Source organism: Chroicocephalus ridibundus, chromosome 2, assembly GCF_963924245.1.
Source record: "Chroicocephalus ridibundus chromosome 2, bChrRid1.1, whole genome shotgun sequence".
Taxonomy (NCBI): Eukaryota; Metazoa; Chordata; class Aves; order Charadriiformes; family Laridae; genus Chroicocephalus; species Chroicocephalus ridibundus.
The window spans coordinates 6,544,850-6,566,364 of NC_086285.1; the positions used below are offsets into that span (position 1 = coordinate 6,544,850).

At 37.9% G+C, this 21,515-nt stretch overlaps 1 protein-coding gene across 1 annotated transcript in view; it reads right to left on the bottom strand.

Moving 5' to 3' along the window:
* Positions 1 to 1,400: 1,400 nt before the first annotated feature.
* The window catches only part of WDR48 (WD repeat domain 48), a 28,885-nt gene continuing 8,770 nt past the window's right edge, over positions 1,401 to 21,515 (bottom strand). Inside the window, exons 2-19 of the mRNA XM_063324345.1 lie at positions 21,162 to 21,302; positions 19,375 to 19,453; positions 19,006 to 19,088; positions 18,758 to 18,887; positions 15,359 to 15,447; positions 14,388 to 14,489; positions 13,798 to 14,022; positions 12,513 to 12,587; positions 12,064 to 12,166; positions 11,662 to 11,759; positions 9,723 to 9,830; positions 9,266 to 9,362; positions 8,654 to 8,749; positions 6,341 to 6,446; positions 4,782 to 4,869; positions 4,125 to 4,201; positions 3,177 to 3,369; positions 1,401 to 2,575 (exon numbers count right to left, since the gene is read on the bottom strand). Coding sequence (XP_063180415.1) covers positions 2,480 to 2,575; positions 3,177 to 3,369; positions 4,125 to 4,201; positions 4,782 to 4,869; positions 6,341 to 6,446; positions 8,654 to 8,749; positions 9,266 to 9,362; positions 9,723 to 9,830; positions 11,662 to 11,759; positions 12,064 to 12,166; positions 12,513 to 12,587; positions 13,798 to 14,022; positions 14,388 to 14,489; positions 15,359 to 15,447; positions 18,758 to 18,887; positions 19,006 to 19,088; positions 19,375 to 19,453; positions 21,162 to 21,302 — 1,986 coding nt within the window. The 3' untranslated portion in view covers positions 1,401 to 2,479. The remainder of the gene's footprint in view (positions 2,576 to 3,176; positions 3,370 to 4,124; positions 4,202 to 4,781; positions 4,870 to 6,340; positions 6,447 to 8,653; positions 8,750 to 9,265; positions 9,363 to 9,722; positions 9,831 to 11,661; positions 11,760 to 12,063; positions 12,167 to 12,512; positions 12,588 to 13,797; positions 14,023 to 14,387; positions 14,490 to 15,358; positions 15,448 to 18,757; positions 18,888 to 19,005; positions 19,089 to 19,374; positions 19,454 to 21,161; positions 21,303 to 21,515) is intronic.

A 21,515-nucleotide genomic window follows, 5' to 3' on the forward strand; every position in this document is an offset into this window, starting at 1 on the left:
TAGAGCTGCCCAGTTGACAGTCCTGACACCAAATGCTTTTGAGTATTCCCTACTGGCGTTTTCAGCATCAGGAAACCCAGCCTTGGTTTCCCATGTGTCTCCTACAGCGCTATAAACCCTTCCACACCCAGAAAACTCAGCGCCAGCTGGCACGAGTCCCTTCTGTCAGGGCCGTCTCGTCTTACGCACCACGTTGGTGTCGGCACAAAACATTTTCATAGTGGAAAAGCAGGCGCTTACCCGTGCGAACGGCACTCCTCCAGCACGCGCTTCACCTCGACAGTATCTCAGAACTGGTGTCTGAAGGCTTGCGTGCCGGCTAAATTCTTATATCCAACCCATGTTACAAGATCATCTTTAAGGGATTTCGTTAAGGCAGTGCCATTTCTTCAGCCATTCCATTACCGGAGGCTTCAAAGGACTCTGAAGCCCTTTGTAGCACAACCACGAAGTGGCAACGGTCCAAGCTCTAAAACTGCATAATTGATCCAATACACAGAACAACTGGAAAACGTTTTAACTAAAGCCTTTTATTCTATACAACTGTGAAACATCATTTACCCTTCTGGCATTGCAGACTCTTCTGTCAATCTTTCCTGAAACTGTGTTTCGGGATAGTTAGGAAGAAAAAAAAAAAAAAGGGAAGAAAAATTACAACCTTGGCTGATTTAAAACAAAATTCCTGGGAGCAATTCCAATGTATACAACGGGACAGCAAGACAACCAGAAAAAAAAACCCCAAACCCAAACAGTGCCTATTGGAACAAGTGTAGACCCTTGCTGTTAATAAATACAAGTCAGGACAATTTATCAATAAAAGTTACAGTTCTGTTTAACCATTTAATTCACAAATATCACTGAAAATGTGCGGTTATAGCACAATTGTGTCAAACTGAGCATACACAGAAATGGGGACTAAAAACTGAACCTGACCCTCAAAAGACAGGGAAAAAGACACGCTAGCTTAGTTCTGAACCACATCTTTTGTCTAAGCGATGAGTTTGTTTAGCTAGGTTAAGAGTGCAGAAGGTAATGATTTGGTTACTTTTTCAAATAAAATACGATGAAAAATATTTTACTTTTTGTTTGACCGATACAATCCCAGTAATAGAATTTATTGGGACTTTCTTTAGGCCTCAACCTAAATCTCGACAGCAAGATACAGGAAGGGCAAGAGCATATGTCTCCCGAAGAAACTCCATTAATATACTGCCCTTTGAAGGCACTTTGTGCTTCTGCTTCAGACAAGAGTCATTTTTACACAATTTCTTTAAGAGGATTTGTAATTTGTTCTGGCTACAAATGGTTTTCTGGGAGAGCCCCACGTTTTCTCACGAAAAGCTGAAATGCCTTCACCCCCGCCCCCCAATAAGTTAAACTCTATAAAAGACTACTATGAGTCTATGACAGTCACAGATTTTTAGAAATAACAGTGAAAAGAAGATCCGCATAAATCTATAACAAAAGAACAACTGCATATAAAACTTCGGAAAAGAAGAATAAGTATTTTTATATCATGAATATGAAATCTGCTGAGAAGTTTCTAAAGTTTAACATTAAACATAGGAAGTTATTTTCAGAATGGTCTGAAGTTTTAAGAAAATGTCACAGAAGTTTGGAGCACAGTTACCAAAAATGAGACTAGTGCGTCTTCAGAACACCTAGGACACAGTGCAGGAAGTAGTTATATATATTTTAAAAAAACCCAAACAAACAAACAAAAAAAACCCAAACCCCAAACTTTAAGTTGCTGCAAAGCATGTTCACTCTATTATGATGCACAGCATCATTGGACGACTGCTACAATATTTATCTAGTGTTCTTCCTCTGCACGTCAACAGCTCTCTGAAGCAACAACTGCGTCACAGTATTAAAACAATTCCAACGCTAACCCTTCATTTGCAATTAAATGGGCCGATTCTTTCAAGTATACAATACCTATTTTCTGTTGGATTTCTTTTCCAAATTTCTTTAAGTGGTCGAAATGTTTGAGTAACCCGTGAGAAATCACTGTAGGAACTTTACGGATGGAATGTACTAAAAGATACCTTGTGTGCAGTTCTGAATTATATTGTGAACACAGCGACTAATATGGCTGAAACGATTTCATATCAAGCATGAGCAGATGAGGACATTACGTTCTGGAGAAAAAAAAAAAAAAGCAGAAAGGAGGAAGCAAAAGTCTGCACTGGATTATCATCCATTCTCTGTACACCTCACACAACACGAACCACTCAGGGACTTCCCATCTCATTGGCCGAGACTAGGACAGACTTTAGTTTAAGTCATATAGATTTTTTTTTTTTCCTCTATATTACAGATCTATTAGTCACTTCAATTAAATGTATGCTTTCCGTCCATACTGAGTCATTAGAAGTCTCATCTACCTTAGGGGTTCAGTGGGCTTCTATAGTACTACACTTGGAACCAGTACAGTATGGTCAAGTAAATAAACAACCATTTGGGTCCACCACGCCCTTCACGTCGATTTCTGGCGATAATGAAGCGTCAGATCACCACCGCTCTTCCAAATGAAGTGCTTTACAGTTCGAAGGTCCATGTTCGGATCCAAAACCTAAAGAGTAAAAATTCATCTTTTACTCGACAAATCTGCCGGACGGTCAGAAATTCAAAGCTAAAATGGCTCTGGTTGGGCTAAACAATCCCATGGGCGAACTGGCATCGAAGAGGAACCATGCAAAGGCTCAGATTTTTCAACCAGCAAGTAAAACTGTTGCAGTGCGGAAAGATTTTACCAGTGTGACATATAACTTCATATTACAACCACCTCGTCAACATTCAAACTTATTACACAATTCATGATTTTGGACAAATTGTAAACTCTGCTAGAACTGTAGAATTAAAACTGTTCCAAAATGTTAGAAATGAAACTCTATGGAATTGTGTTAAGTCCGTTTGTTGGGTGTGAGTAATCCCACAAAGGTAACTCGTCAGAACCAAATTAAACAGGGATCCTATGTAAATTCTTTGATCCAGCTGCTGAAGCTATCTGAACTTGCGTCAGCAGTCAGTTCGCAGGATGTCAAAACATTTACTTAGTTGTAAAGGTAACAAATAATTTGTAGCCTATTTCAAGCTCAGCATTCAGAAATTCACACCTGACTCAGTGCTAGACACGGCTTTTGTTCACAGGCTGAAACACCCAAGTAACTTACCTGGTCCTGGCACAGAAGTTCAATCTTCTCCTCTGCTAGCACAGCGATGTCCTCCTCTTTTTCTTGCTCTCCTGCTTTTTCATTGTTGGAAGAGCTAGTTGTCTGAGACTCATTATCCAAGTTTATGATTTTCTCATACACGTGTTCCATCACTTTTCTCACCTGAAGCATATCACTTGCCGACAGTCGGTCTCTATATAAGGTAAGCGAAGTTTGGCAAGAAAAAGCTTGAGAAACTATTTCTTATCTTCAGAATACCCTATTTGTAGCAAACTATGCAAGTACAAAGATAAGCTTTTTACATTATAGTAAGTTTATTAGTAAATTATCAGGATCATCCAGAACACCATGACCGTAACAGTTGTTTATCCAAAGATTCACACAGCAAAAGGGACTCAGAAAAGCGGTAAGATACTCAAAAGACCGAATTAAAATCAAACCTTAGATGAAGGGTATTGTACACAACCCTCATTCTTTCTGTAGAAAAGGGATTAGTACAAGAAGGACAGAGGATATGGAATAATAAAAGAGGTAAACCAGAATATGCTTTTCACCCTACTACAGGAACAGAAGGGCGTTCTAAATCAATAAGCAGCAGCAGTTTTTCCACAAAGTGCACAAAAAGTCTATTAAGCTCCTCTTTCACAAATGATGAAAAGAATTCAGAAAGACTCAAAGAGGAACTGGGCGTTTGTGGAAAATACCCCGAACTGTTGCACAGAAATGGTAAGCACATTGTCTATGACATTGATTTCATATCTGAGGACCTGCACTGATTTCTAACCTGTGCAGGTTTTGTACCTTTTCCTTTTAAAAAGCTATTATTCATCACAGTTAGAAATAGGGAACGTAATATAAATACATATCATTAGTATATTTAAATAATAATAAAAGTATAATTAAAATAAAAAATAAATAGTAATAAAAATGCAAATACGCATTACTTACTTCTTCAGAGTTTTTGCCCCTGATGATGAATGCGGTTGGAGGTAGAAGGGAATCTTATTGAATTTGGGCATATTTTTCTAGAAGGAAACGAATTTGAGAAGTGTTAATTTAGGATGAACTGTTATCAGCTCCTATTTCCACCAGCTGGTATGTGAAGTACATTCAGCTCCTAATTATCAAAAACCACGAGAGATTCTTAATCAACATAAGCACCACAGCCAACTTCCAAACTACTCATACTCCTGAGATGCTTCAATTTAGATGATGCACATATTATATCTAGCTTTTGAATATAAATTACCATTTATTTCAAAGGAAATTAGATAGTATCAAAAGACTGCAGCAATATGAAGAGTATTCTCTGTTCCTGAGCTCCGCACTTGAAAAGGATAGCAATTATGCACAGTGCTTTGAATTCTTTTTCTAAGACTTTCTATCAAAAGAAAGTGAGCAAAAATACCTTAACTGGACACACCAAAAAATAATGAATCTCAAAGGGTCTTGGATACAGACCTTGAGAACACTTATTTTAAATACAAACAGAGCAACAATTTAAACTATCATTTCAGATCCTGTACGGTTAAAACAACTCCAGTTCACCTTTAAAAAAAAAAAAAAGGGCAACAAAAAAGCAAAATCTGTACACATGATACTTACATCCACAGTGATGTCAATTACCCATTGTGGCACAGTTTCATTAAGAAGCATAGATTCAGTTTCACCACCCGAATCCCGACATAATAACCTAAGACATACAGAAATAATCTTTGTGAATGAAAACAATTATTGTAATGTGCATTAGAAAGCTCTCAGGAGAGGACCTGCCCTCTTAATGGGCAGGGAGCTTGAACTTGGTTAGCCGGCCCTTCACATCATCAAACTTATTGAGGAAGTGATCGCATATTTTCTGTAAAGACCAGAAAAAGCAGCTGCAGGAAGAAGACAGATCCCTAGAGCAGAAACAGGGAGAAGTATCTCTGGAAACTAAAGGCTATGGCACAGAGAAATTTAAAAAACTGCTTCACTCATGGATTGCGTGTGTTTGTGTATTGAGGTACAAAACAGTCAGGAGAAGGGGAAAGGCGTCTGGCAAAAAGCAGTTCTTTTCTGTTTGGGGAAAACGAGCTTGGCATGTAAAGCGTCTGCTAAGCTCTCACCAAATGGAAAGAATAAACCCAATTTTAAGAAATGTGCACATACAATATGAAACAAAGCCACATACAATTTTATAAATTCCAATCAAGTATTTTGTCAGAGACTCCTGCAAGCCACCCTTTAGGTCCAATAAGTATGGCTTGCTCCCTCCAATGGCATCTCTTCTGTGTTGTCTTGAGAACAAGCTATATAAAACATAACGTCCACCAGTACGGAATGGATGCAAATATTAAGCCCCAGCAAGTACATTGATCCTGCAGACAAAAAGTTACCAGTTTTCAAAGCTGAAAACAGGTTGCCCTGTTTTACTGGCCAATTCACGGACTGAAAACTATGTAGACTTTGGGTCTATTCAGCCTGGGAAACAAAACCCCCAAATTAAATACTCCTCACTCCCAAATTAAAATCCATTGTTAGTAAATATTAAATGCTTCACAGTATTTGAAAGTTTGGCATTTCATTTGCAGCACTATTAAACTGTCTTTGACAGATCATATACCACAGTTAGCTTTTCAACATAGAATGAAAAGAAACAGAAGAGTCATCAGTATATACACGTTACGGTACAGAGCCTGTGCTCCTACTTGCCAGAGCTGAGGAGCTTCTAATGGGTCATCAACTATAATTTTGGGCGCAGAAACCAACTCCCTAATGAGGAAGATCTCCTGTCTGAGTCATTAATGGCTCAAAGACCAGCACAACAGACCCGTAAGAGAAGTTCTACAAGAATCTGAAGTGGCACAATTTCTTTCTAAAACTAAGTCCATTTAATTGGTTTGCAGAAAGAAGGCACCGAAAAAGATCTCAAAGCTATGACATACAGCTAAGAACAATATACAACTCTTACCGTTGTAAAACCCCACACCTTGTTGATGTTCAAAGTCATGCACTCAGTTGGACAAGGCAAAATTGCCATTAACAGCTACTTATTTTGCCTGTCACAGGTTTGTCTTGAATATACAGTACAGAACAGATGCAAGTATTACCTTCTGAGAACATTTCTGCTTGCACAAAGAAAGTGATCGTTTAGCCACTGAATTTACACTCTTGAATTTTTATACCTGAACAAAGTGCGTCCTCCAGCCTCACCAAAAATAACTGGTGTATGTGGTGGCACTTGAAAGTATCCGTTTCCTTTCTGGACTCTGTTCTCCTGCTCACCATTCACTGTTGGAAAGAAATAATATACACAACAGTGAGACTTCACGAGGCCTTAAAACTGGGTATACACAGGCCAAAAAGTGTCCTTTCCACCTAGAGTTAATGTATCGCATAAATTAACAAAACCATAAGCTTCATAAAAAACAAGAAAATCCCCATTTCCAACACATAGAAAGTATATAAAAAGAAACACTAGAGAGTAACTAGATCACGAGAAGTTTGTGGAAGGCCTATTCCAAAAGCCTTTAAGAAAAGGTAAACAGACCTCACGAGCCAAAATCTGGTAACTACTTTCCTCCAGTTCCATAACAGAATTCTGAGGATTTGTGAAACTGAACAATACTGATATTAGAAACCAGCTAAAGAGATTCTGCTGAGACAAGACTATTTCCCGCTCCCCCCCCAGTGACAGTACAGAACTGTGAAGGATCTTAGCTTTGCTTTTCTACCTGGATTTGCCAGATGTCGAATTAGTGTACTAGTAAAGCTCAGACTCACATTTCCTTGAAGTTACTGCATTCTAAATTCAATTTATTTTTAGCTAGTTCTAGCAGCATGGTCTTCAAACACTAAAGAACCTGATTCCACATCAGATGGATAGGGTAAGATTAAAGAAAAATCAGCATCATTTATGCAGCTCTTGAACAGTGCAGCTTGTAGTTACAGGTATCTTGAAATACAACGTAGAAGTATTTAGATGCCTTCCTTTCACTTGAGAAAGATCACCTCGATTCCATTGCAGCCTCTAACTATTGTATGTTAACGTTGTGTACGTTGAATTCAAGCAACATAAGAAATTTAAATGGCATCGTCTCATGAGATTAATATTTCCTTAGCTTTGTGGCCAGTAGCACATGTAGTGAAAGAAAGGTCAAAAATCATATCAAGCAAAGAAACCAAAAAAGAAAACCTATTCTCTATTAGAAAGGATGAAATGATATTGAAGTTAGAACAAGTGAAAAATCCTACAGCTTGAAGGAATTCTTCATAACAGTTCTGTTAACAACTGAGAGGAACAATCCTGCACACATACAAACACATACACACATATATGTACATTTAAGTTATTGTCTCTGCATACAAATTTCAGTGCCCAACAGGTACACTTTATCTTCTTAAGTCACTGTTCAGTGTCAGTTTCTTAATTATTACTTTTGAAAGGGAAAACAAAGACTGATTCTGTAGTGAATATTCCACTAATCCACAACTATTCACGGAAATAAATAGTGCAGCATCATTGTTCCAACAATACAGAAGCCTGAGTTACACGTCTGGTGTGTATTGTCTGACTCTCAAGCTGTAGACTGCCAATACACAAAACGATGAGAATCGGCAACTGTACGAGAAAAGCCTGCCAAGTGCTGTTAACCCTCCGTGGAGGTAATTTTTGAAAGAAGAGAGTAGCTAACTCTTGGCACAATCTTTGTCACAAAATGGCAAGATATTGCTGAACTTACAGTTTTCTTAATTGCATTATCTGTAGGAAGTAATTTCTTAATCACCAAAGGCAAGACTATCCAGTGAACTGTGATCCGAGTTGAATTCACTTCAGCATAATCCACAAATGTAGGAGTTATACAGGCTCTTTATTCTGCCAGATTCAGCCACTATCTCACGTTTTATACAGCTGTGCTTTTTATCTCATGCCTGATGAGACTTAGAATTATTACCTTGAAAAAACACCCTAAGATGGTTCTGTATAGACCGACCTCATGTGTTATTCTAATAGCCACTGAATAGATTTTTTTCGAATAAATCTTTATTTTATTTTATATTGTTCATAATGCCTAGAAACAAGTTGGAATTATGTCAAGAGAATGCTGGCTAATGTTGAATAACTGAACTATTGCTCTTTGCCGTCATTATCTAGGCTATTTCTTTTCCAAGTCAAGCCTTAGTTTTGCCAGTAATTGTTTTTCCATCAAGGCATCATGTTTCTTTAACTTCAGAATCATCTTTTCACCTTTTTTTTTTTTTTTTTTTTTTTATGAACTAGAATTCTTAAGATTTTTGCTGATACTTTCAGAAGAAGAAAGCTACTCAGCAAATTTTGGTGTAAAGCAGATATAAAAGCATTAAAAAACATTAGTCTATAATGCAGAGAGAGGCAGGTATAAGACAGCAAGTCAAGTTATATCTGTTAAAGAAACAGAAATATAAACAAACAGAATGTATGAACAAATCCCAAAAAAGGAAAATATTAAAATACTAACCATGATTTATTTCATTTTCTTCTTCATCCATTGGATTGATGTGTGTTCTAGGCCAATACTCCAGAAGTGCCTGTAGCAGAAGCCCTCCAAGGTTTACTGTCAAGATGTAACGAGGTAGAACTTCAGTTACGTAAAAAATGTGGGCATCATAATATTCTACATTTGATCCACAGCTGAAAATTTTCCCAAAAGTTTGAGTAGTTCTGTTCCCAAACTAAACTATTTATGGGCACAAGAAATCTGCTCATCACAGAGCTATATATTACTGCCTTTCAGAAAAAGATGATTTTATAATCACTACTGTTGGATCACTCGTCCGCTGTAACATTCTCTAGATTAGGTAATAGTTCAAAGTTTAGGAATATTACTTTTTCTCTTTTGCTTCTTCAAGGTTTTAAACCAAGTTAAATAGAAAACCTGAACATGAGTGAAATGTTTCAGAAAAAAGCAAACATTCTCATCGGAGAATTCTCTGCAGAATTTAGTCTCAAGAAAATAAGCCCTAATATCCAGCTACTGACATATGTGTCACTGGAATACTTTGAAACATAAATACTGGAATTTATTCTGCTTTTTTGTCTCAATAAAACACTAATATTAGTTAAAACTTACATTTTGGATCAGAACCATCTGGACTGCTAAATCCAGCATCCTTTGCTGAAACCCAGGCTGCGAAGCAGTCGCTTTCATCCAAAGTAATTGTCAACATCTGTTGGGAAAAGACCACCAGGAAGAGGAATGCAATAGTAGTTTTGTATCAAACACGTCTATAAATTCATTTTGTTCATACTTAGCTGGGAATACAAAACAAAGAATTTCTAAATGCATGATAGCACACTTTATTGGTATTAGTGGATTTAAACTGACCATACCATAAGAAAATAAAAATCTGTTATTCAGATTATTGAGAAGTGAGGTAAAATTTGCTGTTTTGCTTCAAAATAATCCATCAGATAGATGATGATCGTTCTTCAAAACTTTTAACACAATAAAACCTTTGTGAACAAACAGTATATGAAATTATATGAAATATGACATTACAACAATAGATTTAGGAGTTGTATCTCACCCCAGTTTTCAAGTCTACTGAGAACCAGTTTGGCACATACACCATTTTAAATCTCTTCTTAATTTCCTCTTCAAAGTCTACTTTCCCAAGGTCTTCAACTTTGCATGCCTGTACACCAAAAGAAATGCACAAGTTTTAAAATTCTGAGCACTGAGTCGTATCAACACCTCAAACCTTTTACTTGACTTTCACATACACCTGGAATGATTACGACTTCTGATTTCTCCATGAATACTGTAGCCCAGAAACGCACAAGTTAAAGGTTCAAATTTTTCTCAAAAAATTGAACAACAGTTTATGGGGTAAGTAAACTTTATTTTTTATTTCTTATTTATTTCTGAGGTAGTGGCAGCAAGCCCATGGAGAGCTATGAAAGTATTACTTCACATTAATAAAACACATTTTCCCTGTCACTGAGCAGAAAGCTGTCTTCTAGCCTCCTCTGTCATTCTCCCCATCAGTATCAATATTTCAGTACAATTCTCCAACAAATACCAATATTTGTTGCAAATCTAGCAAAACTTCAGCTCAGCTGCTGCAATGGGAACAGCAGTGAGTAAATTTGTACGCAGATTCTTTTTTTCCTGTTTTGTTTTATCTATCTGATTTATTTTATACTTTTATTTTTAAAGTTTCTCAAGTAATTCTGTTAACATCCCAACTCTTGTAATCTACTTGCAGAGTCATCCTGAAACACGTGCTTTGAGCAAATGCTAAGGATTGTAATTTATTACAAGACTTATTTCCTCAAAATCCAGGAAAAGTTACAGGAAGCAAAGACTGACGGGTGTAGCTACAGGTAAGAAAACCTCCCTCTCTTCTTCCAGCATCCTCAATAAAGCGTCTCGGCTTTAGAGCACAGTGACCCTACACAAAAGATGACACTTTGACCTGGCGAGTAACCCCATCTCTACAGTGAATATGTATTCAAACATATCTAAGAGATGGTTCTGAAACCCTTACCAACAGAAAAGGAATTGAATGAAGGTACAAATTACCATTGGCATTTGACTTTGGTCCTGAAATCTAACACTGTACTTAAATAAATACCAACTGTAAATGAAAGAAAGAAAAGCTATTCACTTTTCCATAGAAGATAATTTTTAGTACAAATTTACATTCTCCAACTTAATTCCCTGCTTTCTTACTTCATTTAGCAACTCAGTAAGTCAGCTGGGCGTGCTTTACTTCATTGCTGAATTGTGGCTGGAGCACTGCATAGTTCAAGATGAAAGATTTAGAAAAGATTTAGAATTTCAAAATGGATTTTGCAAGAGAAGAAATTGCTGACCATCTCACTGATCTGGGATTCCAGTCCTTTCTCTCTGCACTCTCTTCCCTCTCCTCTGACCAATTGTTGGGTAAAGCAAGATAAATGCCACGCCAAGTCTCTCTCTCTTCTCCCAGGAGCAAGTAACACTAGGTGGGAGCCATGCCTCCTCCTGCTAAGTCTCCTTCCAGTCCTGGCTTTCTTGTCAGCTACCAAGGGCAGTGGTGAGTTCCTGCCCTCAGACTGCTCCACAGACTCCCAGTCAGCACACTCGAGTGGGATCCGTGGGTTTGCAGGAGGACCTGAAGCACAGGTTTTCCTTTTGCAGCCTAAGCTGTCTTATGCTATTCCACACCACACTGGACAGACAGGCCTCTACGAGTCCTCTTCAAAACAAAACCCAATCAAAACCAACACTACTATTTTCAGGAGAGAATTCAAGGGTCTCAAGTTCAGGTGAATGAAGGTGTCACTACCCAGCCTCGCATCAGGCAAAGATGCAGAAAAGCTCAGAAATGTCCCCTGCCGTTTCAAAAACAATCTTTGCATTGTGTCTCGGGACAGAAAGATGACTTACTTTCCACCACAGGACTAAAAAAATATATAAAAAAAGGTACAAAATAATTAATCATCCAACAGTAGATGTTTAATCCAAAATGATATACTCACCTTCAAGACGTCCCAGTATGCCACGTTATTATTTGTGTCTTTGGTTAATATGTGTCTCTTGTCATTAAGAATGTGGCACTGAATAATACTAGCACCCCCTAGCAAATAAACAAGAATTAAAAGTCACTACAGTGATTTATTTTTTTTTTGTAATATTACATTAAACTGTATAACACAACACGTGTGATTGTTCTTTGGTTTCACTATTTGATGTAAGACTTGGATATCACCAAGGCACTATTTTAACTGTAACTAACACTAGATCGATGATAACCACATTGTCTTTGTTTCAGATGAGATCACAGTATCAGTTACCTAAAAACTTGAGCCAGTCCTAAAGATGTACCATTTCTGCTAATGATAACAGATTTTATAAAGGTACTCTGGAAAACAGATGTTTACCTTTTATAACTTGGTCAGGCTGTGTACACAGGGGTGGTATAGGATTGGTACAATCATTATCATAATCTCCAGATGCTCTAAAATTATGAATTCCCTTCAAAGTCTAAAGAAACAAAATAATGACACATTCGTAAAAATTTATAAACTTTGCTTTTATCTGTGAGTAACAACTGCCAGTTCATGCTGCTATTTAGATGTTAACCATCCAGTTCCGAGTAAGATAATTTATTTCTAAAAGCGGCGTAAATAGCTAGCAAAGGAAGTAATTCAAAGCTTAATGTCTTTTGATCAATTTCAGTATTAGCATTTTATAATTTTTTTGAAAGAAAGCTTACAGATCATAACAAGTTACAGTCAAATTGCAAGCAACAGCCCAACAGTTCCCAAACCAAGACTGCAAATCTGTGACTACTTAATTGAATTCACAGGGTGTAAAATACATCACTTACCCATTTATTCACCGAGGATTTAGTTGTTGCAACCCAAAGTGCTGGAGGAGGATCAGCTGATCTATCAAGTTCCATCTAAATAATGAAACCACAGATATTTTCAGGCACGCTTAACTTAATTTTCTATTGGTCAATTAATATTTGCTCTGTGCAGACCTGCTCCCATACTTGGATGTTATCTCAGAAACAGCACTACTTTCCGTTTACTAAAGAAATACGAAGTTTAAACGAAAAATAACTAAGCTGCAATTTTTGAAACTCCAGAGAATTCGTTTCAAATATTCAGCAAATAAATTCTGGACACGGACAACAGTAGATGTGACGTGTCTAAAGATCCAGTATTTAAGTTGCCTCTAGTATGATGCGATCTTGTCTAATGGACAGTTTGATATTTTTCTGAATTACTTTGCATTCAAATGCTCCACATGGCTAAAAAGAAAATGTAAGAAGTTCTGTGCTAACTAAAAAACAGAACTTTATACATTTGGCTCTGCTGTTACATTCCCTGGACAATAAGAAATCACTGTAGCTAAGATATTAGAGACCCCTTCTGATCTTCGTACAGCTGACCATAGCTTTCATTTTCCATTTTGAACTGAAATTTCTCAGACTCTGACTTTTTCAAAACTACATTAATACCTCCATGGATTTATCTGAACATACTAGGCCAAAAGAGTTCACTCACAATGAAAGCCAGATTGCTTGTATACTGCTATCCGTTTCAATTGCACACTCCTGACACACCTACATGTTCCAAGGCCATAGATATTCCTGCTAAGAAACATCCATTTTTGTCTAAAGCCTTGGCAATGCTGGCTTAGTTTCTTAAAACTGTACTAGAGTCTGGCAAAAACAACTTTTCATGTCCGAAGCATTTTCAATTTCAGAAATATTTGAATTTGCAGAGTTTAAGTAGCTGCCAGGCATTTATCTTCTTCAGACAATTAAGTTTCAGATGTAATTTAGGAGATAAACCCAAAATACTGAAGACATGGTGTAGTAAACACCTGTTACCCAATACGCATTCTTCTATCAACTTATACCTCAAGCCACTATTTCATTAGACAACATGCCATAAAATTACACTTTTCTATTGTGAGGGTGACAAAGCACCGGCACAGGTTGCCAAGTCTCCATCCTCGGAGACATTCAAAAGCCGTCTGGACTTGGTCCTGAGCAACCAGCTCTAGGTGGCCCGCTTGAGCAGGGGGGTTGGACCAGATGACCTCCAGAGGCCACTTCCAACCTCAACCATTCTGTGATTCTCTGAATTCAACTCAATTACCTTAAGAACAGGTGCCTTTTCTTCACAGATAAGAACACGGATATCGGGATTTCGTAAATCTGTACAATAAATCTTCCTGTCTCTTCCTCCTGAATAAACATGAGTGAAGGCTTCATTGACCTGCAGAGCCCAAACACCTTCATCATGGACTCGATATGTGGCTATACATCTCTGCTGCCCAAGGGACCACAGGCGGATAGTCCCATCAGAGCTGCCTGAAAGACACTGAGCAACAACCATCATACTTAAATCAAGAAGGTTATTTAAGTCTTTTAAAATCACTTTATCCATAAAGAGCTTTCATAATTCTTATGGTTACATTTTTCCATTAAGACAGTGCTAAACAAAGACTGGCAGTTAACAACTCTAGTCGCAGTCTCCAGACCTTTTATGTAAACCGCCCCCTCCATACCTAGATGGACCTGTAATAAAACAGAGCTTTCACCCACCAGCCTCTCTCCTTTAATCACTAAATATCTGTAAAATACATGTTAAGCTGCCTTCTGTAATCTCTGACATAAAATATTTAAAAAGACTAATGATACTTCTGCTTTCTGTAAAATGGCTTTGTCTCATGTTAAAGCACATACCTGGGTACCATCTCTGTTCAACAACAAAGCTTTTACGTTGTCCGTGTGCCCTTTGAGTTTCATTAGTTTTGCACAAGTTCTTGGATCCCACACCCTTAGAACCTACATAAATAGACATTGGATAACTGGCATTAACATCTTTCTTCCCAACAATGCATTTTTTCTCCAGAAAATTAAGCCTTCCCAAATAAACTGACCCTTATTCCCAACACACAGACATCCATCACCAAAAACATTCATTAGAACAAGACAGACGTAACTAGATCTTATGCACCTCTAATAATCAGATGTGATTTCACTAGATTTTAATTTCATTCATTCTGGCTTTTTCTGTCTTCTTAAGAAATTAAAGAATGGAAGTGACTGGAAACAGGATAGGGTGATGTGGGTAAAAAAAGAGATTCTGCGAATCCTCTCAGATACTTCGTTGGTGTATCGTATTTTCATTTTTATACTGACTTGAAAATAAAATTGTCTCAAGGTTAGATTAGGTAAAAAAACAACTCGTAGGGGACTTTAGAATGTTTCACCTTCCTTTAAAACAAAGAGCATGGGCTTGACTTCATTAGCTCACTTCATTTCCCAGCTCCTGCAGGGGTCTTACAAATTGCTGGCACCACTTCTTTCTTCCCTGTGGCAACTGCTTCAGTTTCTATAATCATCTGGGTAATGTGCCCCCAAAATCAGAGCTCTTGTGGTGAAACATAACGATAACTGATAGAGAGTGGGTTACACAAGACGATCTGATTGTCTTTTCTGTGTATTGAAGCTATATGGATACATACACACGCTCAGAATGAGGCAGGTATTTGTACCCTATGCTTACACTCCCCTCTTCAAAAAAAGGTATCTACCCTCACTATTAAAAACTCAAAAGCTGCTACAGACATGACATTGAAAATGAATAAAACTGTCTCTTTATACTAAACTTTGAACTGAAGTGGAATGAGCCTTACCAGATTTTTGCTCACCTTTTCAGTGGACCCTGATACAATAACTGTTCCCATCTGATTCATTGCCAGGCTGTAGATAGAGTCTTTGTTCCCACTCAGGGAAGAAGCTATTTCAAAACAAAGTTTACATTTTCAATTTTAATGCTGTCATTTGAAAAACATATTCACTCAAAAATGGTATTTTAGGGTATTTTAATTCTCTGTGATCCATGAAAATAGTGCCACTCTCCCCCATATACAGAATCACTTTAAAAAAAAAAAAAAAAAAAGACAGAGTATAGACAGCATATTGCTAGGAAAACCCCATCCCAACTCTTTAATCTCCTGCTGCATAAAAACAAAGTATCCCCCAGGCTTATGGTCATTACAATCCTGCTGCTCTTTCGGCACCACAATTCAGTGCCAGGATCGTCAAGGGACTCTTGCTCTTCATTAGAGAAGAATACTTCTGTGTGATCTTGCAATACGTAGCATTTGGATTTAATCTTATTCCAAGCCAAGTAGCAGTGAAATTCTACATTATATATTAAAGGCTCTTCTCTTAGTTCAGCAGAGATGCATTACTGAAGTTACACTGCAGTGTTGAAACATGTTACTTAAGCACGGATGCTACTTCCGTGTTTGGGAAAACCATATGGCAACGCCTTAGCATCACACCTACCATCGGAGTTAAGAATTCCGTACCATCTAGCTTAACCTACTTTTGGACAGACAAAAGTACCAATCCCTCAACTGGGAAAAGCACAGGCATAGCAAATGAAAATCATCTATTCAGAGAGCACCATTAGACACTTCATCAAGCCCCAAAACCATACGATCAGTATGCCACAAAGGCTGAGAATCGCAACAAACTGTATTGCCAGTAAAAATGTGACACTTTATATAATGATTTATGTATATTATGGAAATAAATTTCCAATATGCTATTTGTGAGCCAAAATCATGAACATTTTGTCACAGTGGAACAATTACGCAGCTTTACTTCAGGGCGCTCTTAATCACTAGCTATGATTATCCAAATGTAAACTTTCAAATGAAATCTATTATTTGTAGCCAAAATAAAGTGATAGTCTTCCACTGTCCCCAGAGAATAGGCAAAAGCAGAACGAAAAACTCTTGAAGGTTAGCGCACTCCTCAGCAATCATCATAATTTATGAAAGGATAATGTACAGAGTTACCACAAGCTGGACATCAGGAAAGGAAGAGAGAATCTCAAGTGTACAGACGCCAAAATTTATGCCAGAACAGAAGCAAAGCTCGACTCCACCCTCTTCTGGAAGGGACCACCTCTCAAAAGCAAAGTCTCTCCACTTAATTTAAATTATGGCTATGCTGACTGAGAGACTTTTTAAAAACAGGCTCCCTTTTAATGCTGGCTTGTGCATATTGCTTCCCTGTAACCAGGTAGGAGATTAATGCACAAGAACAATCTTCATTTGCACTCTGAAAAAAAGCCAATATTGTTTTAAAGGACTGAGGAAAACCAGCTTCTTTAAGGACATATACTGTGTTCTTCCCAACAGAAATACTGTTAGCTGGGAGCACTAGAAAGAAAAACAACTCCCCTGCTTCCCCTTCCTCCCCCTTATGAAGCATTACTGTTCTAACTCTGGAAATGCAAATTTATTTCTGTCATCTTAGAGGTAATGCCTCCGCTTCCGTTTGATCTTGGGCTTAAAACACGCATCAGCTCCTCAGTACTCCCCATCTCCCAATTATGATTCACTTGAATCACTCAGGTTCTGTATCACTGTCGCGGTGTTCAAGAAATATTATCTCCCCCCGCCCCCAACTGAGTTTTCCTGCGAGCCAGGAATTCTTCCTTCAAAAATTCTCTGTTCAACAAGAAGATAGCATAACTTACAGATATCAGCAAAGTGTAGTGATAAAATAAGTCTACTTTCAGTGAAAGAAAACCTCCGGGAAATATAAGGTAAACCTATTTAGTTACGTGTATTCATGTGCCATCCCAATCCTATTCTGCAGTCCAACACAGCTCACTAGAGGCCACCTCTCTTCCGAAGGCTACACAGACCTGCCAGCATAAGGCTATACTTGAATTAAAAAGCCCTGTAGACAGAACAAATACAAAACTGACAGTTCTGCCCACCAGATGCAACTTTAGTTTCAGAAGATCCCAAACCCATAAAAATAACAAACCTTTCAGAATCAGCCAAAACAGTAAGCCAAGAAAACACATGAAACCAACTATATGCCAGCATCTTATTTACAGAATCACATATTCCTGAAGTTTCTTAAAAGCCTGTTGTGCTAATTCCAAATTTAGTTTTGCAGATTTTTCCTGAGTCATTCCTAACCTATGAATGCGGAAATAAGTAGTCTTATTTAGAAAATTCAAGCGTGGCAGTGTAGCAAGATGGTATATTCTTTCCCAATGCATAAATCTGAGACTCTGCTACTGTTTAAACACGTATCAAACAGAAAGTATAAAATGAAAGAGATCAGACACTTTGAACGCTATTTTTCCAACCTACCTACAAGCAGCCAAACACACACAGTCAAACTAGACCTCTTTCTGAAAAAATAGCCAATACAAACCAGGATGCTGATGATCCAGATTTACCTCATTCACTCCAGCAATTAAATCTAACTGAACTTGAAGGCCGGTGTCGTACTTCCCAGAAGAGAAACTTAACTAGTTCTCTCCTGACTATTCTAAGAAAGCTGTGTTGGAATTGCTCTATAGGGAAAGATCTCGTAATTTACTGTAATATCTTTATTGTGATAGAGAAGCGGGACAGACAACTACTTAAAGGATAATGACATTAAGGATTAACTCTGATAAGTAGAATCTACAGACGGTTTCCCCTTGTGTTCTAATATCTAACTAGTAAGTTAGATCTCACCAGTATGCTATCCTTACATGTAACCGGTGCTCGGTATTACTTCACACTTTTTAAATCTAAATTTATCTAATAACTTTATTCTTCTGATAGATTTGATAAATGTACCAAGTTTTGCTTTAGGAGCTGTACTGCATGTTTTGCAGCATCTGCGTAAACAAAACAACCCTCAAAAAATAACCAAATTATAATACATTGAAAATGCACTAATAAATAACCTAAGGGAAAATTTCTGTAACAGGTTAGCTGAGGAGCAAAAAGCTTCTGAAGCTAAAGCTCTATCAAGTTTCAGAGAATACCAGCACATTACATTTCAGGAGAAAACGTTCAAAGAGACCTGTCCTCTATTCTGAATGCCGTGACTGTTGGCTGCTCTAGATTTTCAGCTATTATAAAATGCAACAAATGGACCAAGTACATACTAAAACCACTTTAAAATTTCTTGCGCATTTTTTATGTACACAGAAACCGGTACCTATAGTCTTAAATGGATCTCAGATTATGCTATTTAATAAAACACATTGCATTTGCCTTCCCTCCCTAGGTACCTACTTGTTACGGTGTTATTTGAGGCAGTCAGTGCTGTTAGAGTATTTACATCCCAGAGGAATATCTGTCTGTCCAGCCCGGCAGATGCTACCAGTTCTTTATCTTTTGCATATGCTAAGGCTTTCACATAATCCTACAATGAAGTAAATATAAGAACATGAATCAACAGCATTATCCACTTGCAGTCTACATCTTAATATTTAAAAGATTGACAGTGATAACATACAGTATTTACAGATAATGTTTTTCACCTTATGTGTCCTTAGTGTTGACATGCAAAATCCCTTATGTGCATTCCACACTTTAACAGTAGTATCCGAAGAAGCAGATATCACTAAAGTGGAAAGAATAAAGAGTAAATTTTAATGGCTTATATGTTACTCTAGAGTATCACCATACTACTCATTAATTTTCTTTTCAAAAAGATTAAAAGAATCATATCTAAACACATTTAATTTTTTCAGTAAAACACCTACTTACATTATTTACCAAAGTTACAATACAAATAAGAGAAATTAATTTTACTTGCTAAGAAAAGACAGAAAATACTTAAAGCGTAGATTAGATACTTTTATACACAATTTCTGAACACTGTAGCTTTCAAACATTTCAGTACTTACATGTTTTGCCATTACAGCAGAGCACAATATCATTTACCCAATCTGTGTGATGTTCCATAGATGCTATATAAGGGTCTTGCTGCAAATTAAGAGAAAAGTTTAAAGATCTCTTCACAAATGGAAAAGATTGTGACTATCAGATGTTGTTGGGACATTTTCTTCAACTTTTAAATAGACCAAAAGTTGCTTAACGTAGAGTTGCTTGAAGTCACTATTCCAGACATTTTTGGTGAAAGAACTATACAGCTACACAAGACACCAAAAATTAGTTTTCAGTGGAATTCCTGTACATTTTAAACTCACAGTTTCATTTCATATGTAATTTCACATTAAAGTGTTTGGTTTTGTATCCCAGAAAAACTTGTCACCAAACCAAGAGGGACTGCCAAGCTAGTGTTATTTCTGCTTTTATAGAATTGGACTTGTTCTGCTGTGAAGAGGAACAGAACAATCAAAACACAATACAAGAATCTCTCAGGCTCCCTAAGTCATGAACTTTTATGCTCTGCACCTTTCACATGGAAGCCCTGGTTTCCAGTAATCTGCTCAAGTTCTTAACACTGGCCTTTTTTTCAGTGGGACCCATACACCAGCATACACTGAGGGCCACCCACCTGGAAAGCAGCTTGGCAGAAAAGGACCTGGGGGTCCTGGTGGGCACCAAGGTGAACACGAGCCAGCAACGTTGCCTTGCGACAAAGGTGGCAAATGGTATCCTGGGCTGCATCAGACAAAGCATGGCCAGCGGCTTGAGGGAGGTCACGCAGATCATTCTCCTCTCCTCAGCACTGGTGAGGCCACACCTGGAACACTGGGTCCAGTTCTGGGCTCCCCAGTACAAGGGACACATGGACATACTGGAGAGAGTCCAGTGAAGGGCCATGAAAATGACTAAGGGACTAGAGCACCTCCCCTATAAGGAAAGGTTGAGAGGGATGGGACTGTTGGAGAGGAGGTTTGTGGGGGCTGCTCATCAATGTATATACATACCTGAAGGGAGAGTGTGAAAAAGGGAGAGCCAGGCTCTCTTTCCAGTGGTGCCCAGTGGCAGGATCAGAGGCCATGGGCACAAACCGAAACATAGGAGGTTCCCTCTGAACATCAGGAAACACTTTTCTACTGTGAGGGTGACAAAGCACCGTCACAGGTTGCCCAGAGCGGTTGCAAAGTCTCCATCCTTAGAGATATTCAAAAGCCATCTGGACATATTCCCGGGCAACCAGCTCTAGGTGGCCCTGACTGAACAAGGGGTTTGGACCAGATGACCTCCAGAGGTCCCCTCCACCCTCAACCATCCTGTGATTCTGCGATTACTAATTTAGTTCTCTCCCCTCCTTCTCTTCTCTTTTAGTTATTAGATTAAACACAATGGTGAAAATAAGTGGACCAAAAGAGTCTGACCAATGCTTCCTTTTTTTCTTCAAAGATAACAATAAAAGGGAAAAGATAACTTAAGATTCTTCCAAATTTCATCATATAGAAAATACTCCTTGACCAAAGTAAACAATCCATCAAAATGTACGTTTGTAACTAACAGAAGATACACAATTCTAGTGACTGTAGTTACGTCTCCTTTATCACTGGAAATGGCATAATTCTATATTTAACTTTTTTTCTCTCAGCTGTGACTAGTTCTTCAGAGAATAAGCAGTATCAAAAAGGTTTTCCTATCATAGTAATTGGCAGCCGTTAAAAAAAGAGTATCAGATGTATGCTTGTAGGCAGCTTACCAGCATGATAACTTGCAAAACAGTAAGTTTAGACATAGGAATCCTCTCTTGACTTACCTTGTGCTGATTGACACTCCATATCCGTATAATAGAGTCTCGGCCTGCTGTGAAGAGTCTATTTAATGCTGGATCCAGCTGAAGTGCATTTACCCCATTTCGGTTATACTTCTCCACTTCATCTCTAATCACATAGGAGACCTAAAATACATTTACACAAATCCAATTATGGTATTAAGATACTGACTTGGCCATAAAATGCTACCATATAATTTCATTTTAGTGAGATTCTCAGGTAGAAAATATTAAAAGCTTTACAAGCATTAAATAGTGCTTGTATTATTTTGCGAGTTACCAACAGCACCTCTGTAACTCCCCCCCACCTCGAAAAGGGGAAGAATCATAGACAAGATG